The sequence below is a fragment of the Dendrobates tinctorius genome, unplaced genomic scaffold (assembly GCF_039654945.1).
Source record: "Dendrobates tinctorius isolate UK_male_01 unplaced genomic scaffold, ASM3965494v1 ptg000092l, whole genome shotgun sequence".
In the NCBI taxonomy this organism is placed as follows: Eukaryota; Metazoa; Chordata; class Amphibia; order Anura; family Dendrobatidae; genus Dendrobates; species Dendrobates tinctorius.
This window is the reverse complement of record NW_027361760.1, coordinates 4,130,639-4,152,500: the sequence shown is the minus strand read 5'-3', so window position 1 is coordinate 4,152,500 and position 21,862 is coordinate 4,130,639. Positions and strand designations below refer to the sequence as shown.

At 45.4% G+C, this 21,862-nt stretch overlaps 1 protein-coding gene across 1 annotated transcript in view; it reads left to right on the top strand.

The window, feature by feature from the left end:
• The window catches only part of BSG (basigin (Ok blood group)), an 89,429-nt gene extending 70,821 nt beyond the window's left edge, over positions 1-18,608 (top strand). The window contains exons 7-8 of the mRNA XM_073586291.1: positions 688-749; positions 18,096-18,608. Of these exons, the coding sequence (XP_073442392.1) occupies positions 688-742 (55 nt within the window). The 3' untranslated portion in view covers positions 743-749; positions 18,096-18,608. The remainder of the gene's footprint in view (positions 1-687; positions 750-18,095) is intronic.
• Positions 18,609-21,862: the final 3,254 nt, after the last annotated feature.

Genomic DNA, 21,862 nt, shown 5'->3' with positions numbered 1-21,862 from the left:
GGTTCCCAGGGAAACAGACAAAGACTGTGACTTTATGAAGGCAGACTTCCACTGTATGTGGGCAGTGCTAGTGGCTTATGTAATGTTATATGCAAATTGCCTCTTCAGAGAGAGAGAGGACTTTTACTCTACAGCGCCACCTATTGGTGGTAGCGATCCTACAAGTCACACAATCAACCCTTTTAATTCAAGTCTTGTAATATGACTTAGGATAACAGCCAAATCAGAATCTCAATTTGCAGACATGGTGTTTCAGAGCTGGTATGTCATTCTCCACAAGGAGAAACCTTACCCCTTAGACCTCAGTCCAGAGCCTCTCACATAGCCAAATCAGATCTCATACTTTGCACTGACAAGGGCCAATAGCCCGAAACAGTGTCTGAAAATTGAGATTCTGATTTGGTTGTTATCCGAAGTCATATTACAAGACTCGTTAAAGGGTTGATTGTGACTTGTAGGAACGCTACTACCAATAGGTGGCGCTGTAGAGTAAAAGTCCTCTTTCTCTCTGAAGAGGCAATTTGCATACTACATTTCCCAGAGGAGCATTGCACGGCAAATAAGCCTTCTTACCTTGACATGCCAGAGCTGGTATGTCACTCTCCACAAGGAGAAACCTATGTAATGTTAGTCACCCATCCTCTAAGTAGAAGTGTGTTCTTAAAATGATCTCTGCTGTTATTCTAGGAAAAGCAATGCTGGCGAAAATCACGAGACTGTGCGGCAGAGAAATTCAAGCTGAGTCATAGGTAAGACACATGGTTGGTTCCGTCACGAAGATGCCCAACGGTATTTGATGTCCAACTGCAGTGCATCTGCTTCTAATGTGCCAAAGTATTCTACTAAGAAGATGGTGGTGGGGAGTATGCTCTTCTTGAAATAGTATCGCAAATGTCTTCATGTGCTGTTTAAGGCTAGTTTCACACTAGGGTTTGGAGGCGCAGCTTTTGCTCGCCGTGAAACTCCGCCTATGGGCGCATGACGCTGCATACAACCTGCGTACTCTATCTTTAGCATTGGGTACACAGGCCGTGCTCAGGTACGCTTTTGGCAGCACGAAAATACAACACTATGCGTTTGGTGCAGGTCGGGCGCGCCGGCAAAAGCATGCCTGCGTACCCAATGCTAAAGATGGGGTACGCAGGTCGCATGCAGCGTCATGCGCCCATAGGCGGAGCTGACAGGAGGAGGCGTGGCAGGGGGCCGAGCTTCACGGCATGCGTACGCTGCGCCTCCGAATGCTAGTGTGAAACTAGCCTTACGAGAACCTGTCAATAGGCCGAGAGTCCAGTTTCTGCCCACTTTTTCTGCTGATCTCTTGGTTTTGTGTTTGTTTGTGTTTTTTTTTTTTTTTAAATTTACCAAACTTTCAAAAGAACCTTTATACTAATGTGCCTAATATATGCTACAGGGTGGCGCTCATAGCAATCTTGCATCAGCAACCATAGAGGTCCCAAGGAGACCTTTGGTTATGCCGATGACCCCCGATCACGTGATGGGTCAGCAGTGCATGTATTTCCTGCCCGATGGAGGGAAGTGTGGATTACATGCCGCTTTCAGTTTGACCGCAGCATTTAACTAGTTAATAGGCGCAGATCGCGATTGCACCCGGCTTTGATACGGGCTCATCGCCGAGCCAACATCAAAGCGGGCATACTTCAATCGGACGTACTATACCGTCTGGCAGTAAGGGGTTAAAGGGGTTTTCCCAAGAACAAAGTACGTTTTAATCTTGGAATAAATGGCTGCGGTTGACCATGCAGGGATGTGGTCTGATCATACCACAGCTCCTGAGGCAGGGGAGGAAGCAAGAGTATACAGACATAACTGCATGGGATAACAGCTGATTCCTTTTTTGGTAGATCCATTCAGTACCTGTCTTTTAAGCAATGTTTTACTTAAAAGAATCAGCTGCAATGTCCATGTGTCTTGTCTTTTAGTGTTCTCTGCCCAGGAGCTTGTCCTGTGGTCAGACCAGACCATGTTCCTGCAGGGTCAGACACAGCCAATACACAGGATACAGCAGGGGCACATTTTATAAAAATCTCAAAGGAACATTTTTACTAAACATATCAAATGTGGGAAAAAAAGATCTATTGATTAAAGTTAATCCCTTCATGACATATGGCGTAGGTCATGGCCTGGCACATGACTATTTTGGCAGCGGCATTTAACACTAATGTGCCAGAATCGTGTCTCAAGCCCCAACCATCAGCACCCCTGTCACATGATCATGGGGCACTGATGGGTTGGCGTGAGAACTGGCAGGGTCTTCAGAAGATCCTTGTGCTAGTTGCAGATCTTATGAACGTCGGCATGCATTCATATTTTGTGTAGCACAGACTATCAGATTGCAGCTTCTAATCTCCTAAAGGGATTATTTTTATCACGTTTTTACGAATATTAAAAAAAACTAAAGTTCAAATCACCCCATATAAAATAAGGCTAAGTTCACACTGGATGTTCATGTGTTTTGTTTTTTTTTTTTTGTGGGGGCTACCTTCTCTTTGTGCATGCTAATAAAGTTTAGTGCCCCCAGAGTGGGTGGGGGGGTGGGGGGAGAGAGAGAGTCTCCTTCCCATAGATGGAGGCTAGGTCAGCAGTTTGGAAGCGGTTTACATTAAAATCACAGCAGTAACCGTCGCCCGACAGGATAGAATAGATGTCGATGACCCGCATAATGAGTACAGTGTGCAGCTTACTGTACATGTATTTAATTGTTCACACCATTTGTTTTTTTGAAAAAACCTCTCCCACGTACATTTTTTTTTTTAACCAGCAGAGGAAGGAGTCATATGGATATTAACCCCCCCCCCCCCCCCCTCCCACTCCCTGATCTGAAAGGGGAAAAAAACAGATCTCAACTGCCACTTGGCCTTGCTAGTTGGGGGAGGGGGAGATGGTCACCTCTGTATTGTCAGGTGACATCAAGCCCAGAGGTTGGTAATGGAGGGGCGTCAATAAGATACCCCCCATTACTAACCTCAGTCATGTTGTATAAAACGCACACCCAGAATAAAGTCCTTTAATTGAATGACACTCCTTTAATAAATCTTAAACTATGCAGCTGAGACTATGAAAACTAAATCTCCGAGCACGCCAAAATACTCGGGACACCTGAGCAACGAGTATACTCGTTCATCACTAGTCCTGGGGGTTCACAGCCAATGAATTTGCTTCACCTAAGTCAGCGCAAGCGCCGTGGGAGAATTCCAATGGCGCTAGAGCGGACGTTAGTTGAAGGTGATGAACTCCCTTCACCTTCAACTGATGTCTGCTCTAGCACCATTGGAAATTTTCCCACGGCGCTTGCGCTGACTTGGGTGAAGCGAGTTATTGGCTTTGAACCCCCTGGACCATTCTGATGGCACAGAGCGTGAACTTTCTCGTGCTCGCAGTGATGTCAGACAGGCTATAGGAGATATTGCTCAGTGTCTCTGCTGGGTGACAGGCTGTACGGTCACATCATGCAGCCTGCCATTTAGATGTAGCGTTGGCGGACTGAGGTCACATCCTGCTGTCCTTGACTTTTTCTGAAGCAAAAAAATCCTGCAAAAAATCTGCATTTTTGCAGCGTTTTTTCCCCACCCATTCAAGTCAATGGGTGAAAAACCTCTGAAAGAGATACTGTCCAAAAAACACAGCAAAGCACAATGCTGATGGCAAAAAAAAACTAAGCGACGTGCATGGGATTTCTGAAATCTCAGACATAGCTGGTACTGTCAAATGCAGCTCAAAATTAGCCTAAAAAAGCAGCAAATGCACATTTGGTATCCCCAATTTCAGAATCTCCAGATTAACCCAATTTTTACAGTTCTGACCACTGTCCCTTTATGAGGTAATAACTCGAACGCTTCCATGGATCTCGGTGATTCTGACATTTTCTCGTGACCTATTGTACTTCATGATAGTGGTCAAATTTCTTTGATATTACTTGTGTTTATGGCAAATTTCCAACTTTGAATTTTCATGCCCTTAAATTGGACATGTCACACAAAATACTTACGATATATACTTGTGTATAAGCCGAGCCCCCCCCCCCCCCCCCCCCCCCGGTAAACTTCAAAAATAACAATAACAATAAAAGTAAAATTGAGACATCAGTATGGTAAATTTTTAAATATCCATAATGAATCAGGAGCCCGTATAATGCTTCATACAGTTCATGATGGCCCCATAAGATGCTCCTTGCAAAATACACCCCATATAATGCTGCACGAAGGTTAATGGCTCCATAAGATGCTCCATAGAATAATATGCCCCATATGCTGCTCCATAAGGATTATGGCTCCATAGAATATGCGGTCCCATAAGATGCTCCATAGAATAGGCAGCCCCGTATGCTGCTGCAAATAAAAAAAAAAAACAAAAAAAAAAACTCTCCTCTCTGTCGCTGGGAGACAGGTGCCGGTGTCGTTGCTGGCTCAGGACCTGGCACCTGAGATATTCACCTGTCCCCGTTCCCATGCTGCTTACCACTGTCTGCTGCGTCGTCTGTCAGTGACATTCAGGCAGCAGAGGGAGCGGCACACACTAACTACGTCACCACGCCCTCTGACCTGAACATCCTTGCCGTGACCGCTGAAGGCAGGCCCCTGAGACTGTGGGACGAGGTGGGGGGTCAGTATGATCTGGCTCCCCGGCGTATATGACTCGTGTATAAGCCGAGTGGGACTTTCAGCCCAAAAAAATGGGCTGAAAATCTCTGCGTATATACTGTAAGTAACATTTATTCGGCCGTCCATGACAGCACCACCTGAGAGAGGGGATCCGCCCTCCAGGAACAGGAAATCCTACAGATATATAAGGGCGGCACCTCTCCCACGCATCAGTTGGTTTCCTGTTCCTGGAGGACAGGATTCCCTACAGATCATGCCATCATGGATGAGGAATCCCCAGGCTGTCTGTCCGACTCAGGTAGCGGGGGGGTCTCCTACCTCAGGCAGTGCGGAGTCCCCTGGAAGCACCACGGTGGCCCGCGCAGGGTTCCACGTCAGTGTGCGGGGCAGGTGGGAGCGGGGTCCGGCGGATGCCCGTCTCCTGGGCCGGCGCCGGCAGGTAACTATGGCCTCTCCTCCCCTGATCCCGGTCCTTGTTCTGGCGGTGTGGTCCCCCTCGGCCTGGATCGCGTGCAGCTACGCCTCGGTGGCGTCCGCGGGGGGGGGGGGGGCGCCTGCGCGCCCATACCGGAAAGGATGCGGCGGGGCTAGTGGCGTCCTCGCGCTTGCCCGGACCGGAAGTGATGCGGCGGGGCTAGCGGGACCGGAAGTCAGGTGCCGGCGGTTATCTCCCTCCCCGTGCAGCCTCGGCAGAACGGTGGGGGACGCGGCACGCATAGGGAGGGACGTCGGGGAAAATTGGGGTTGCAAAATCGGCCCCTGGCCACGTCACCTGTGAACCCGGATTACCGGGGGGAAAAAGGGCACAGAGGCACTGACGAGCGGCTTCAGCTCAGATGCAGGATGGACGAGCTGGACAAAGAGCAGGAACTTACCTCAGAGAGGTCCCAAACCAGCTCCCAGCAAAAGAAGAAACTAACTGGACAATCCGGCCATAGAAGTTCCTCCAGGCCGAAGGATCCAGCTCGCCCCCCGCCTTCTGCTCAGGGTAAGGGATCTTCGTGAATCTACCCTGACGCAGTGTCCCCCTTATGTTTCCTCCTATAGGGAAAGAAATGTACTGACAAGGCAAAAAACAGGGAATGCACCCTATGCAAATGCCCCTTGCTAGATGCCTACCCTAAGAGGCTGTGCCAGTCATGCAGACGGTAAAAAAGAGGGTGGGGGGGCGTAGTCCCAAAGAAGAAAAAAAAAATTTTATAAACATACTTCCTTACTCTGTCCCCCTCCCGTAGGTGGCGGAAGACACCCCTGACTTCGCTACAAGTCTAAGGGAAATAATCAGGACGGAGGTTAAAGCCCTAAAATCCGTACCCCAGCGGGAGTCATCTAGGAAGAGAAAGAGGGCGAGTTTTTCAGGGTCAGACTCTTCAGCAGACTGTAGAGGGAATGAGGAGTCCTTGGAGCCCTCCACCTCTGCGTCCTCTTCAGAGGAAGACGCCAGTGGTTTCTGCCTAGGTCTGGAACAAGTGGACAAACTAGTCAACGCAGTCAGAGCTACCATGGGGGTAACAGACAGCAGGCTTGAACGGTCTGCACAGGACCTAATGTTTGGGGGTTTAGACCCCAGGAAACGTAAGTCGTTGCCGTTAAACGATAAGGTCCAAAATTTGATTAACAGGGAATGGAGGAAACCTGAAAGAAAAGGCTCCCTATCACCAGCCTTTAAACGGCGATATCCCTTTGAGGACCCTGTGGTGAATGGGATAAAGCCCCGAAATTGGATGCAGCAGTGGCTAAGGCGTCTAAAAAATCCGCTATATCCTTTGATGACATGGTCTCGTTAAAGGAGCCGCTGGATAAAAAGGCGGACTCCTACTTGAAAGGCACATGGGAGATGTCGACTGGTGCCCTGAGACCGGCGGTTGCAGCTACCTGCATGGACATATCTATGATGGTCTGGCTGGACCAGCTAGAACCTCAGTTAAATTCCCTCGAGGCTCTGTCCTCTATCTTAAAAACCCTACCCACCATCCAGGACGCGGCAGCCTTTTTAGCCGACGCTTCGGCAGATTCCGCAAGAATGGCCGCCAAGGCCACAGGGCTATCAAATGCAGCCCGACGGGCTATATGGCTAAAATGCTGGCCTGGGGATATCCAGGCCAGATCCTGACTGTGTTCCATCCCGTGTGAGGGGGAATATCTATTTGGACCAGTCCTAGATGAACTCCTGGAGAAGGCTGGCGACGATAAAAAGAAGTTCCCTTCCCTACCCAGCCCTTCCTATAGACGTCCCTTTGCTAGGAAGAGATTTTTTCGGAGGAGGTCATCCAGGGACCGGGGCAGATGGGAAGATAAGAGGAAAGGTACCGGCTTTGTTTGGAGGGGGATGCCAAGAAGCATCCCGTGAGACCAAGAAACCTCCCCAATGACTAGAGGCCTCGATGGGAGGTAGACTATCGGCCTTCTTCCAAGCCTGGTCGTGGATCTCTAACAGTAACTGAATCCTGGGGTTGGTAGGCTCAGGCCTAAAGCTCGAATTTGCCAGTGTCCCCCATAACAGTTTTAGGGTCACCCCGCTCAGGTCTTCCTTGGTGGAACAGACCTAGAAACCGAAGTTGTTGACCTATGTCAGAAGGGAGTATTGATAAAGGTACCAGAGGCGGAGAAGGGCGAAGGCTTCTTCCCCCCCCCCCCCCCCTATTTTTGGTCCGTAAACCAGATAATTCCTATAGGTCCATAATTAATCTGAAGGCACTTAACAGATACCTGGTCATTCGGCCTTTCAAAATGGAAACTATCAGTTCCACAATAAAGTCGCTGTTCGAAAATTGCTTTATGGTGGTGTTGGATTTAAAAGATGCTTATTACCATATACCCATCTATGCGTCTCATCAGCATTTCCTTAGAGTGGCAGTTCATTTGGAGGGGTCGTTACAGCATATTCAATATGTCGCCCTTCCCTTTGGTATAGCAGTCGCCCCCCCCCCCCCCGGGTGTTCACTAAAGTTATAGCGGAAGTTATGGCCTATCTATGAGAGGCAGACATCCTAGTAATCGCCTACCTGGATGACTTCCTTATTGTAGGCAAAACAGCAGTCCATTGTCTGGATCAATTGCAAAAAGCAAACTCGGCTTTGGAACGATTAGGGTGGCTATTAAACATTAAGAAGTCCTGTCTACAGCCCATGAAGGTCCAGCAGTTCTTGGGCTTAATCCTAGATTCACAGAATCAGGAATGTCGTCTTCCACCCGAAAAATTTGTTCGCTTACATCAGCAGGTCTTGAACGCTTCCAGTAACCCTACCATGTCTCTCAGGAAGGCAATGTCCCTCCTGAGTTCTCTCTCATCCTGCATCCCCGCAGTCCGGTGGGCCCAGTTCCCCACGAGGGGGCTACAGGGCGAGGTTTTACCAGGGCTGTGGAGTTGGAGTTAGTTTTGGTCGGAGTCGGTAGAAATGTACCGACTCCAGCTTTAAAAAAAAATGTATTAATATTTCATAATTGAACTTTCATATGAATTTTATAAATGTTACTCAAATATATATATGTTCTATCAAACTATGAACAGTGATAAGCAGTTCTGCTGGAGATAGAGACATTTCTTACTTCTTGTGTGTCACTGTTCTCCACTGCCCTTATCTAATCTTATACTTGATTAACCTCATGCTGCCCCAACTCCCCTACTTACAATGTATGAAACTGAAAGTGAAAATGTTTTGCAAATTCTTAGTAGTAAAGCTCCTCCTCTAGACTAGATCATACTAGGTGTGCGTCTTCCAAGCATCTCACAGCTGCCTGCTACTCAGAAGAGGAAGACTGTAAGAAGTATTATCCTTTCAACAAACTTTGCATCAGTTAACTGAGTACATGAGGAATAATATTACTGACCACTATATCAGTTGTACGACCTGGCAATTTTGTACAATTGTTTTTAGGAAAAACAATTGTAATTTGGATTGTGAATGCAGAATTAAAAACCTGAGAGTGTCAAAGAAGCATCACATTAAATCAGCTGTATTTGAACATTTCACCATCACTCAAGATAGAAAACATTATGTCTGTCAGTGTATGACAAATGATCCAGACGAAAACAAATGCTGTGAAGCCAAGATGAGTGCATATTCAGGCAAAGATAAAAATGCTCCTACCAGAGCTTCTAATCTAGAGAGACATTTACAGCGCTTTCATCCAGAAGTACTGAAAGCAGTGGATGAGAGACTGCATCCAAACCAATGAACCAGTGCCCAGCTCTTCCAGCCAAACAAAGGAGCAGAGAACTTTGCAGCCATCAGTTGCAAGATATTTTGTCAGTGACAAAGTTACTGTGACAATGACAGTAGATACATTTAAAAAAACAGATCATAGAGCTTGTTGTAAAGGATAGTGTGCCTATTTCATTATTTTCACGACCAGCTTTTATGTGTCTGAATGGGGAAATGGCCCGCAAGCTTGGTGTTTCTCTGGAGAGAGTATTAGAAAATTAGTAATCGAAGAAGCTTTTAAACAAAAGGAAGAACTTGAGTTTTTTTAAGGGACGCTTTCTGTTTCTTAAAATGGATGCCTGCACATGTCAGAGTGAACTATTTTGCCATCAATGTCCGATTTGTTTGTGACAAAAATGAAATAGTTACCAAGACATTGGCAGTAAAAGACACCAAAGCTCATCACACCAGTGAGTTTCTCCAGGTCTTGGTGGAAAAGGTTCTGCAAGACTATGAACTTAAAAGAGCAAGTTCTTTCTGTCGTAACTGACAATGCTTCAAATATGATAAGTACTATTAAGCTAATGAATGAGAGTAATGATGGTGACCAGCGGCTAGAAGAACATTCTGGGTCCACAGACACAGAAATGTTTGAAATAGAGGAACACAGTATTGTAACTGAGGAGCAAACTGAAGTTGCTTCAGATGAACAGCAACATGATAGTTTAGATGATCTTGTTGAAACTGTGTCAATATGTTCTTTCATTCATCACATGCGCTGTGTTGTGCATACGCTACAGCTGGCTATAAGAGACAGTCTGCAAGAAGGACATGCTGCTGCACTGATTGGCAAGGTGAGAAAATTGGCTACTGTTGCCAGAACCCCTAAAGTTGACTCAATTTTGAAGAGACGTGCTGGAAAAGGGGCAATTTTTGATCAAGCCACACGATGGGGCAGTACTTACTTAATGATTCAGCGCTTGGTTGAACTGAAAACCTTTCTTGTAGACATGGCTAACCCTCAACTGACACTAAATGAGTCAGTGGAATCAGGTGACTGAGCTGGAAAAACTGCTAGAGCACCCATTTACAGTGACTAAAAAATTACAAGCAGAGGACTTGACTCCAGGTATTTTCTTAAAGGAGTGGAAGAACCTGATGTTTCGCCTGTCCCAAAGAGGAGGGTTAATTGCAAGTGGCATTGCTACATCAATGAAACGGAGAGAGGAGCTACTATTACAAAATAACATTCTTTTGGCAGCTGTTTATGTAGACCCAATGCATCGGATTCTTCTAGATCAACAGCTAAGTAAAGGAAAAGAAGCTCTGTTTGAAATAGCAGTAAGGATGAAAGGGTTGCAGAACAGTCAGGAGGAACAAGAAGAATTTGGTTGTCCTGCCACATCTTCACCCTCATCAACTGATGAAGAATTTAATTTCGAAAAATATTTGGATCACAAGGACCGTGCAAAGCGTTCCCAGTACATTTCAGCAGAATTTTTCATGTGCACTAAAAGAAATTGAGAAATTTGACCGTTCATCAAAAATAACAGTGCAACAAGCGATTCCTCTGTATTCTGACATTGTCAGAGATGTTGCCCGAGTGGTTACTGCTTTGCCACCAACACAAGTTAGTGTAGAGAGGTTGTTCTCTGCTCTCAAAATAATTAGATCAGATTTGAGGGCATCCATGAAGGAGGATCTGACAGAGGCAATACTTTTTCTGAGGACAAATTTATAGATTTCTTGTTATTAACTGCATAAGTGTTTATTGCATATTTACTTACAGTTTAGAAAAGTTTATAAAAGTTATTTGCTATATTCTAATTGTATTCTAATAAATGTAGTTTTTGCTCTAAGTGGTCTGATTACTTATATGATGGTGAGAAACTGAATAAGCACGATGTTTAATATTTTACAACAGTAAATTTGATATGAATTGGACATTTATGAAGGAGCTGGAGTCGGAGCCTGATAAAATCCAGGAGTCGGAGTCGCAACTGTGGCTTACCGACTCCACAGCCCTGGGTTTTACGCCATCAAAAGATCCTGGGCGGTTATCTAGAAGGCCAGTTGACTCTATCCCAACACTTTGTTTTCTTCTAGCCACCATTCAAGTGATCTCATACCCTGGGAATATAACATAACCCGAGTAGTCATCACAGACGCAATCCCTACGGGTTGGGGAGCCCACATGGGGGAAATCTTGATCCAGGACCTGTGGGAGGGCCATCAGTTGGGAATGTTCTCCAACCTGAAAGAGCTAACAGCCGTAGAGCAGGCAGTTAAATACCTTCTTGTGTATCTACAGGGTCACCATGTTCGAATATTCTCCGACAATCAGGTCACCGTGGCTTACATCAACCACCAAGGCGGCGCTCGGTCCAGGCCCCTGATGGCGGTAGCAGAACGGCTGTTCCAGTGGGCAGAGCAACATCTCCTATCAATAACAGCTCTGCACATTAAAGGAAGGGAAAACGCCACAACAGACTTCTTAAGCCGCAACCTTCTAAAGCAAGGGGAATGGTCCTTAAAAGCGTCCATCTTCAACCAGATAGTACAAAAATGGGGGCAGCCAGAAGTGGACCTCTTCGCCACCAGAGAGAACAGGAAGGTGCCTCAGTTCTGCTCTCTGAATCCCAGGGAGAACCCTCTGGCAGTAGATGCTCCTCTAATCAAATGGGACTTTGGCCTAGCATACGCCTTTCCTCCCTTGGCGTTACTACCCCTGGTGATGAGGAAAGCCATGAAGGACAAAGCGAGGATTATAGTGATCGCCCTGTTTTGGCCCAGGAGGGTATGGTTCTCATGCCTCAGGACCATGTCGGTATCTGACCCTTGGGTGCTACCAGACATCCCAGACCTCCTGTCCCAGGGCCCAGTTTACCATCCTCAGGTAGCTGGCCTACATCTGACGGCGTGGATTTTGTGCAGGCACTGCTAAAAGAAGGGTTTTTCCCTGGCCCTAATTAACATTCTGCTTAAAAGCAGAAGGCCGGTTACAACCAAAATCTACGTGAGGATCTGGAAGAAATTCCTTCAGAGCTCAGGGGTAGTAGCTGGACAGTCCACTCCCATAGCACAAATCTTAGAATTCTTGCAAAAAGGTCTGGACATGGGACTCTCCACCAGCACCCTTAAGGTACAGGTGTCGGCTCTAGGGGCACTGTTCAACTGCAACATCGCCAGTAACCATTGGATCAATTGTTTTATTAAAGCAACAGGCAAGTCCAGACCGATGGTGAGGAATAAATTTATGCCATGGGATCTAAACCTAGTTCTTACGGCCATGACAGAGGCCCCGTTTGAACCTCTCATCAGCTTCCACGAAAAACTTGTCCCTTAAAGTGGCTCTCCTGGTAGTGTTGTCATCAGCCCGTAGAGTGACATCCAGGCACTATCTAGACTTCCTCCTTACATACAATTCAGGGATGACAGGGTAATTCTTACACCCGATCCAGCATACCTGCCTAAAGTAGCCTCCAGTTTCCATAGAACTCAGGAGATAGTTCTTCCTTCCTTCCTTCCTCCCTAATCCCACGAGCGATAAGGAAAGGAAATTACACTCTAGACGTTAGGAGATGTCTCCTAGAGTACCTGACATTTACTGACCCCTGGAAAAAGAGAATTCCTTATTTACAGTGTTCAAAAGTCCTGCATAGGCGTGAAAACTATGTTTCATACTTCTGCATCTCTACAGTGAAACTGGTGGAACATATGTTTTTGTAATCCCTCATTGTATGCCATACTCATTTTTGAATGTCCCAAGTGTGTAAATTGTTATGGTATGCGCATTTTTCTTTTTTCTTTTTTTTTTTTTTTTACAGCATAACCATACCTACACCAGTACAGTGTGTAGAAACCTGTTCACCATTCTAAGTTCATTAACTTCCAATGCAAGTTCACACAGACTTAAATTTTACTTTTTAAGATTATTTTTTATTTAATTCAGAGTCCTGAAAAGGGCCCTATGAGTGCATCTTTAGCTTCTAATACTTTATTGGCCAGCCTTTGCTCTTGAGCACCAGCTTGCATCTCTGTGGCATTGAGTGAACAAGCTTCTGCAGATGTTCACGAGTGATGTGGTTCCAGGCCTGTATCAGAGCCTCAATCAACTCACTCTTGGTCCTTGGCTGTTTTCTAGATATCTCTAATACCTTGTGTCACAAATTTTCAATTAGATTGAGGTCCGGGGACTGAGCTGGCCAGTCAATAGTAGCCACCTTGTTCTTTTTTTTCCATTCCGTTACTGTCTTAGCTCTGTGACAAGGAGCATTATCATCCTGGAAGATATAATCCCCTGAAAACGGGTGTTGAGCAGAAGGCAGCATTTTCTTATTGATGTCTATGTACAGTGCCTACAAGTAGTATTCAACCCCCTGCAGATTTAGCAGGTTTACACATTCGGAATTAACTTGGCATTGTGACATTTGGACTGTAGATCAGCCTGGAAGTGTGAAATGCACTGCAGCAAAAAAGAATGTTATTTCTTTGTTTAATTTTTTTTTAAATTGTGAAAAGTTTATTCAGAGGGTCATTTATTATTCAACCCCTCAAACCACCAGAATTCTGTTTGGTTCCCCTAAAGTATTAAGAAGTATTTCAGGCACAAAGAACAATGAGCTTCACATGTTTGGATTAATTATCTCTTTTCCAGCCTTTTCTGACTATTTAAGACCCTCCCCAAACTTGTGAACCGCACTCATACATGGTCAACATGGGAAAGACAAAGGAGCATTCCAAGGCCATCAGAGTCAAGATCGTGGAGGGTCACAAGGCTGGCAAGGGTACAAAACCCTTTCCAAGGAGTTGGGCCTACCTGTCTCCACTGTTGGGAGCATCATCCGGAAGTGGAAGGCTTATGGAACTACTGTTAGCCTTCCACGGCCTGGACAGCCTTTGAAAGTTTCCTCCCGTGCCGAGGCCAGGCTTGTCCGAAGAGTCAAGGCTAACCCAAGGACAACAAGGAAGGAGCTCCGGGAAGATCTCATGGCAGTGGGGACATTGGTTTCAGTCAATACCATAAGTAACGTACTCCACCGCAATGGTCTCCGTTCCAGACGAGCCCGTAAGGTACCTTTACTTTCAAAGCGTCATGTCAAGGCTCGTCTACAGTTTGCTCATGATCACTTGGAGGACTCTGAGACAGACTGGTTCAAGGTTCTCTGGTCTGATGAGACCAAGATCGAGATCTTTGGTGCCAACCACACACGTGACGTTTGGAGACTGGATGGCACTGCATACGACCCCAAGGATACCATCCCTACAGTCAAGCATGGTGGTGGCAGCATCATGCTGTGGGGCTGTTTCTCAGCTAAGGGGCCTGGCCATCTGGTCCGCATCCATGGGAAGATGGATAGCACGGCCTACCTGGAGATTTTGGCCAAGAACCTCCGCTCCTCCATCAAGGATCTTAAGATGGGTCGTCATTTCATCTTCCAACAAGACAACGACCCAAAGCACACAGCCAAGAAAACCAAGGCCTGGTTCAAGAGGCAAAAAATTAAGGTGTTGGAGTGGCCTAGTCAGTCTCCTGACCTTAACCCAATTGAAAACTTGTGGAAGGAGCTCAAGATTAAAGTCCACATGAGACACCCAAAGAACCTAGATAACTTGGAGAAGATCTGCATGGAGGAGTGGGCCAAGATAACTCCAGAGACCTGTGCCGGCCTGATCAGGTCTTATAGAAGACGATTATTAGCTGTAATTGCAAACAAGGGTTATTCCACAAAATATTAAACCTAGGGGTTGAATAATAATTGACCCACACTTGTATGTTTAAAATTTATTAAAATTTAACTGAGCAACATAACTTTTTGGTTTGTAAGATTTATGCATCTGTTAATAAATCCTGCTCTTGTGTGAAGTTTGAAGGCTCTAACTTATTTGCATCTTATCAAACCTGCTAAATCTGCAGGGGGTTGAATACTACTTGTAGGCACTGTATTTTTTTTTTTTTTTTTTGCATTAACCATACCCTCCACAATATGAAGCCTTCCAACACCATTGGCTGCCATACAGCCCCAGACCATTACTTTCATTGGATGTTTCACAGAGAAGCTCAAACACTCTGGCTTGTACTCTTCATGTGGGAACCTTCTCGCATAAGACTTGCCATTTCCTAAAATGCAAAAAGTGCTTTCATCACTAAATAGCACTTTTTCCCACTCCTCCTTCCTCCATTTTAAATATTTCAATGCCCACAGTTTTCGCCTTTGTCTTTGTATGGCTGTCATCAATGGCTTCTTTCGGGCCTTGCACCCTCTCAATCCTGCTTCCAAACATCTCTTCCTAACAGTTGATGTTGCTACCTCAATATTGCACTTTTCTTGCCATTCTCGCAGAAGCTGAGGAGAGGTGAGCTTTCGATTGGCAAGGGATGTTCTTATCAGTACTCTATCCTCCCTTTTAATTGACTTTCTGGGCCTGGTAATTCCAAGCTGCTTATGTTTCTGCAAAATTCTTACGACTGTACTCTGATTACAGCCGACCTTCCTTGCGATCTGGGGGCCAGTATAACCCTCTTCATGTAGCACCACAACTCGCACACGATCCTCCGCTGACACAAATCTGAAGGCTCCCATCATAAAACTCTACAGTATGATTCACTAGATAGACCAACAGATAAAACAAACGAGGCATCACATCACATTACATTTGGGTATTTTTTGTCATATAGACCCCTTCAAAAGTGACACTAATCTAAAAACTGCACCCCTGAAGGTGCTCAAAATCACAAGAATTTTTGGAATGTTTAAAACAAAAAAAATAATCTGAAGTAAATTGTGAAAAAAGGCAAATGTTCATATTCTATTTATTTTTTATTGGACCACAAAAATTGTTGTGCAATTTGTCCTGAGTATGCTGATTCCCCATATATGCCGGTAAACCACTGTTTGGGCGTATGGCGGAGCTCAGAAGGGAAGGAGCTCCAGATTTTACTGTTACGGTTTGCAGGTGCCATGACCCACTGGGAGACCCCTTGAGGTGCCAGAACAGCAGAACCCCCTCATAAGTGACCCCATTGTATGAACTACACCTCTCCATTAATTCACCTAGGGGTGCAGTGAGCATATTGACACCATGGGTGTCACAGAATTTTATACCATTGGGCAGCTATGTGGAGAGACTCGGGAGGAACAGAGCGCTTTTTGCCTAGCCAAGTGAATGGGTCTGTGCACATGTCAGTGTGTTTCCACAGACCGTGTGCCCGTGGGCAAAACACGCTGACATTTCTGTTTTTTAATGTCAGCACGGGCCACACAACATCCAGCACACGTGCATACGCATAACACACGGATGTCATCCATGTGACATGGATTGGTTGACTGGGAAGAAGCATTACAGTAAGTGCTATTGACCGGGGCCAGGTGCCCAACATGGCTCTCATCACTGTCCCCTGCTTGTGCCGATCGCCGGCAGAGCAGGGGAGAATGACGAGAGTAGTGTTCAGCACCCGGTTGCGGTGAACAGCGCTTGCTTTAATGCTTCTTCCCTGGCGCCCGTCCTTGTGGTACTGATGCGGCAACACGTGTCGCAAGTTGTTACACACACTGACCTCTCCAGTACCAGAAATATCAGGATGTGTGAAAGAGGCGTTATATCGGGTTTTTGTTTGGCTGCTGTCACACACTAAAGATGCTTTTTATTGCAAAAAATAGTTTTTGCATCACCATATTTTGAGAGCTATAATTTTCCGTATTTTGGCCCACAGTCATGTGAGGGCTTGGTTTTTTTTTTGTTTTGTTTTGTTTTTTCTGTGGTGCCATTTTCGGGCACATGACCTTTTTTTTTATTGCATTTTTATTCCGATTTTTGTGAGTCAATTTTGAACAATAACCAGCAATTCATGAATTTCTTTGGGGGGGGGGGGGGGGGGCATTTATACCGTTCCGTGTGTGGTAAAATTGAGGCAGCTTTATTCAGGTCAGTACGATTACAGATATATATAGAGAGAGATATATATATATATATATATATATATATATATATATATATATATATATATATATATATATATATATATATATATATTAATATATAATTTTTTTTTTTTTTTTTTATATGGTTTGACTCATTTATACAATAAACTATTATATAAAAAATTCGCTTTATTTTGAGAGCTATAATTTTATTTTTCTGGTGATGGAGCTGTATGGGGGCTCTTTTTGTCCTGCAAAAAAAGACCTTTTCAGCGGTACCATGTTTGTTTATATCCGTCTTTTTGATCGCATGTTCTACTTTTTGTTCGGCGGTGTGATAAAGCAAATTTTTTTTATGGGGTTCACTAAAGGGGTTAACTAGTGGGACGGTTTTATAGGTCGGGTCATTATGGACACAGGAATACCAAATTATGTGTACTTATTTAGATTTTTCTTTTCAAACTCAAATATTTAGTGATGTAGTAATTTTTTTTTTAACTTCATTCTATCTTACACTTTGTCCCACTATGGGACAATCATTTTTTGCAGGCTGATCACTTCTATAGCATGCAGATGAAGCAGCATCTGCATGCTATAGAAGCTGTCTGCATTGAAATCCATGCACTCTGACCTGAGAGACTTCTGACATGCACTGCGCATGGCAGGAAGTCTCTCAGATCTGTTAACCCAGATGTCTTCATGACTAAATCAGGCTACCATAGCAGTGATCGGGACCCTGCGTCATGCAGAGGGGCTGTCAGCCCTGTGCCTGCTTCCGAAATGCTGCGATCATGTTCGATCTCAGTATTCCAGGGGTTAAAGTGCCAGGAGCGGTCTGTGACCACTCCTGGTACTTAGTGCTGGGTGTCAAATGTGAGAATCAACTGACCGCACACCACCTGTGTGCACGGTGATCGCTATGACGTACTATTCTGTCCGTGGTCACAGGCCCAGGGCTCATTGATGGAATAGTACGTCATCTGTCAGAGGGGTTAATTTTTTACTGATACGATTTATTAATGTAAATGTTGAATTGCGCTTTTTTTCAATTTCGGCACACTTGGAATTTTTTTCCCGTTTTGAACGTCACTGTTTTTACCATGTTGTGTACTGGAAAAGTAAGTTGTCCCACAAAAAAACAAGTCATCACATGGCCGTATTGACAGAAAAATAGTTATGGCTTTGGGGGAATAAAGGGCAGCAAAAAGGAAAATCCCAAGGTTGTGAATGAGTTAATGAATAGTGTGACAGGTGGTGTGCCTCACCACACATCTTGCTCCATCTAGGGACTGGAGTCCGATCTACTATAAGGTACACCACAGCTTGTCATAAGTTATCATTCGTTCAAGAATGCTCATTTATTGTTCCTGAATATCAGTAACTTGTGTATTTTGTTCTGTTTCTTGCAGATGAATGGAAGACTACATTATTTAACAAGTTCCAGTGTTTCCTACTCAGAGTTCAACTTTCTTGTCCCCTTCATACTCTACACGACTTCAACCAATCCTATTGGTTTTTAATTTCTTTTATATAAAATGTTTTTTTGTTTTTTTTTTTGGATGTACATGTGGTTCCAGTTCTTCAGATGGGCTATTTTAGAGGTGTGCAGCTGTCAATGTGTAGTATTGGCGGCTGATGATTAGGAATCAGTAATATCAGCCTTATGAATTCCAGTTGTTTTTTCTTTAATCCTGAGCTACTCCTGTGATAATTTTTTTTTTTTTTTTTTTTTGTATGTAGTAGGCATGCCATGAACATGCAAGACAATTATTACTCATTTTTTTTTTTCCATTTACATGGGGTGGGAAAGTGCAGAACTTATTATCCTGTGGTCTACAACCTGATTTCTGTTTTCCAAAGTTTAACACTGGATTGTAAATTTGTCTGAATAAAATCCCACATCAATTAAAGAAACAAAACTATTTTGTTCTTTGAATTTTAAAATTGCTTTTGTAGTTAAATTGCCCATCTGTATAGCTACCAAAGGATAGAATTGGCCACAGATGAGCAGGGCTGTATTAAATTTTTTTTTTTTTTTTTTCTGTAAATCCTGGAAGTGAATGAGTGTTTGTTTAGGTTGTTTAAGTTATGGTGTATCACAGGTAGCTTGACCTAAAATCTTAAATGGCCAAGATGGGAATATCCCTTCCATTGCTGATCGTCTCAAAGTTCAGGTGCTTGGTGCACTGTGGCTTGGCCAAACAACTTAAGTATACCTTCTCTCCTGCATGTTTTCCCTTTTATCTGTACTCTACCCCTCTGACAGCTCTGGCTTCATAGAGGCAGAGATGGATGAAAAATGCTAAATTACTTCCTGGTAATGTGGTGTTCCAGAACCCAGGATGTCACCACCTGAGAGGGGATCTGAATTCAAGGACAAGGAAACCTGCAGAATAAAAGGGCGGTGCCTCTCGGTTGTTTAGAGCGTGACTGGACACTATTTAATAGTTATACCCTGATTCTTCTGTCTACACACTGCGTGAACCAAGTTTGCACCACAAAGGAAATTATCACCCTTTACCAGTGACAGGAGGTAATATAGGGTGCTGTCATGGGCTCTAAAAAATCACATTACTGGCAAGTAATTTAGTGTTTTCCCATGACTGTACCACCCGAGAGATTTGCAGAGAAACTAAGCTTGGGGTGGGACCACAGCCTATAGAATCCTCAAAGGAAAAAGCAGAAGATCCCAGATCAAGCTTACAGTATCTATAGAAGGTACAAGGTGAACCTTACATATTGCTTGAGGAGGACATGTGCTTTCTTTCTCAGATTAGCACGGGAAGGGTGCACCATCATCTGACTTCGATGGCCCTGGAAGCCTAATAATAATTAACTTTACATTTTAGGGGGGACTTTTACAGACCATAAAACACATTACAGTATAACAATCACATATATCAACAGATACCAAGAGGAATAAGGGTGCTGCTCGCAAGCTTACAATCTGAGGAAATGGGGGAGACATGAAAGGTGGATGGTAACAATTGCTTTCATTGTTCTTACCAGCCATAATGTAATAAGGCTACTTTCACACTAGCGGTTTTTTGCGCTGCGTTTGGAGCACACATGAAACGCATGTCAAAAGCGCTGGTAAACGCTGCGTTATTTTGTAGCATTATTGTGCGCATAACAAAAAATCTCAGCGTTTTTATGCGTTTGCATTTTTATGCGCAATCAACTGGAGAAAAAAATCCATAAAATTCTTGCAACACACTCCACCAATGGGACACCAGTGGGTGTCTATGGAAATTCTTTATATAGACCCTGTTTACACCTGAAATCTTCACCTTTGCTTGCATTTGACTTGAGAAACATGGATCTGCGCTGGAAGAGCTTTGACTTGGATCTGGACATGAGGACGGCTCAGGCTTATGCCGTTGCTTGCCATGAACAGAGGGGGGGAGAGAGAGGCAGCGAAGACAGCAGCAGCGGCATATTTGGATACATCCCATTATTGAACTCCGGGAGAGCCGTGGAGCGTACCACACCCTCTACAGTGAGCTACAGGCAAACCTGGAGAAATTTACGGATTATACCCGGATGACCCAAGAAACATTTCACTATTTGCTTGTTCGGGTAAAAAGTCAAGCTGAGACAGGACACGCAACTCCAGCGTGCGACTACTGAGGAACGGCTCCTGGTCACATTAAGGTACGTAGTTTTGCTAAACCAATGTCTGCTGAATTTTCTTGCTTGTGATATGTACTCTTCCAAATCTGGCAGAATTACAGTTCTGCCATGTCGGTAACTAAAAGCTGCGTTAATTTTTGGATGCCATGTATTGAATCAAATGCTGCCGAATGTGTTTTGTTTTAATGTAACGTGTGTAAAAAAAAAAAAAAAAAATTACAAACACAAATTTTAATTTTTGTTTATCGGTCGTCCATGACAGCACCACCTGAGAGAGGGGATCCGCCCTTCAGGAACAGGAAACCTACAGATACAAAAGGGCGGCACCTCTCCCACGCATCAGTTGGTTTCCTGTTCCTAGAGGACGGGACTTCCTTCAGATCGTCCATCATGGAGTCGCTGAGGGATTCCCAGGCCGGCTGACCGACCCAGGTAGCGAGGGGGTCTCCTACCTCGGTCAAGCTCGGGTCCCTGGAAGCGCCACGGTGGGGCCGGGTAGGTCTCCACGACGGTGGTGAGAGCAGGTGGAGCCAGGGGTGCGCTCTCCCCTCTTCCGGTGGCGCAGGTCGGCGCTCGTGGGGGCTGTGGCCTGGCCTGTGCCGGGGGCGCCGTGCTGGCTCCTTCTGCGCGTCCCCGCAGGCCTCAGACGAGCGGCGGAGGGGGCGGGGCCGGGGACGCCAAAACCGGCGATGCTGGGCGGCGCACGGTGGCCGGGGGGGGGGGGGGAGGATGACCGGAGCTTGCGGGGGGGGTCCCGGGTGGGAGGTGCGCGCCAGAGCCCAGCTGATCCGGACAAGGAGGCCTTAAAAGGCAGGAGATGACGCTGCTGGGGTGCTTCTGAAGGCCAGCGATGGATACGACAGAAGCCCCCATAGAGCAGCTGGACGAGGTGCAGGAGCACCCACAGAAACATGCCACAGTGAAACCACATGCGAGTGGCCAGCAGAAGAAGAAACGTATGGGCGAACAAAGCCACAGAAGTTCCTCCAGGCTAAAGGACCCTCCTGCCTCCCTCCGTGATCCGGTACCTGCCTCATCTGCATGGGTAAGAGATCTCTGTGAATGTACCCTGATGCAGTGTCCCCTTATGTTTTTTTCGCAGGGGAGGAAAGCTACAGGAAAACAGAAGCACAGGGAATGTGCCCTCTGTAGTTGCCCCTTGCCGAATGGCCACCCTAAAAAGTTGTGTCAGCCATGCGTGAGACAAACGGTAGGGGAGGAAGGGGACGTTGGCCCTGGGGTAGATTGACAGGCCCTTACACTCTCCCCCGGTCCATACAGGTAGCGGAAGAAACGCCGGACTTCACCACGAGCCTGAGGGACATAATCAGGACAGAGATAAAGGCCCTATCTAAAAAGGACTCCTCTAGGGGAAGAGAATGTAGTTTCTCAGGTTCAGAGTCCTCGACCGCCCTAAGGATCGATGACTCTTCAGATTCCCCGGCCTCCACCAGATGGATAAGCTAGTTAAAGCAATAAGGTCCACCATGGGGGTAGCAGACAAAAAAACGGAACTTTCAGCTCAGGACGTGATGTTCGGGGG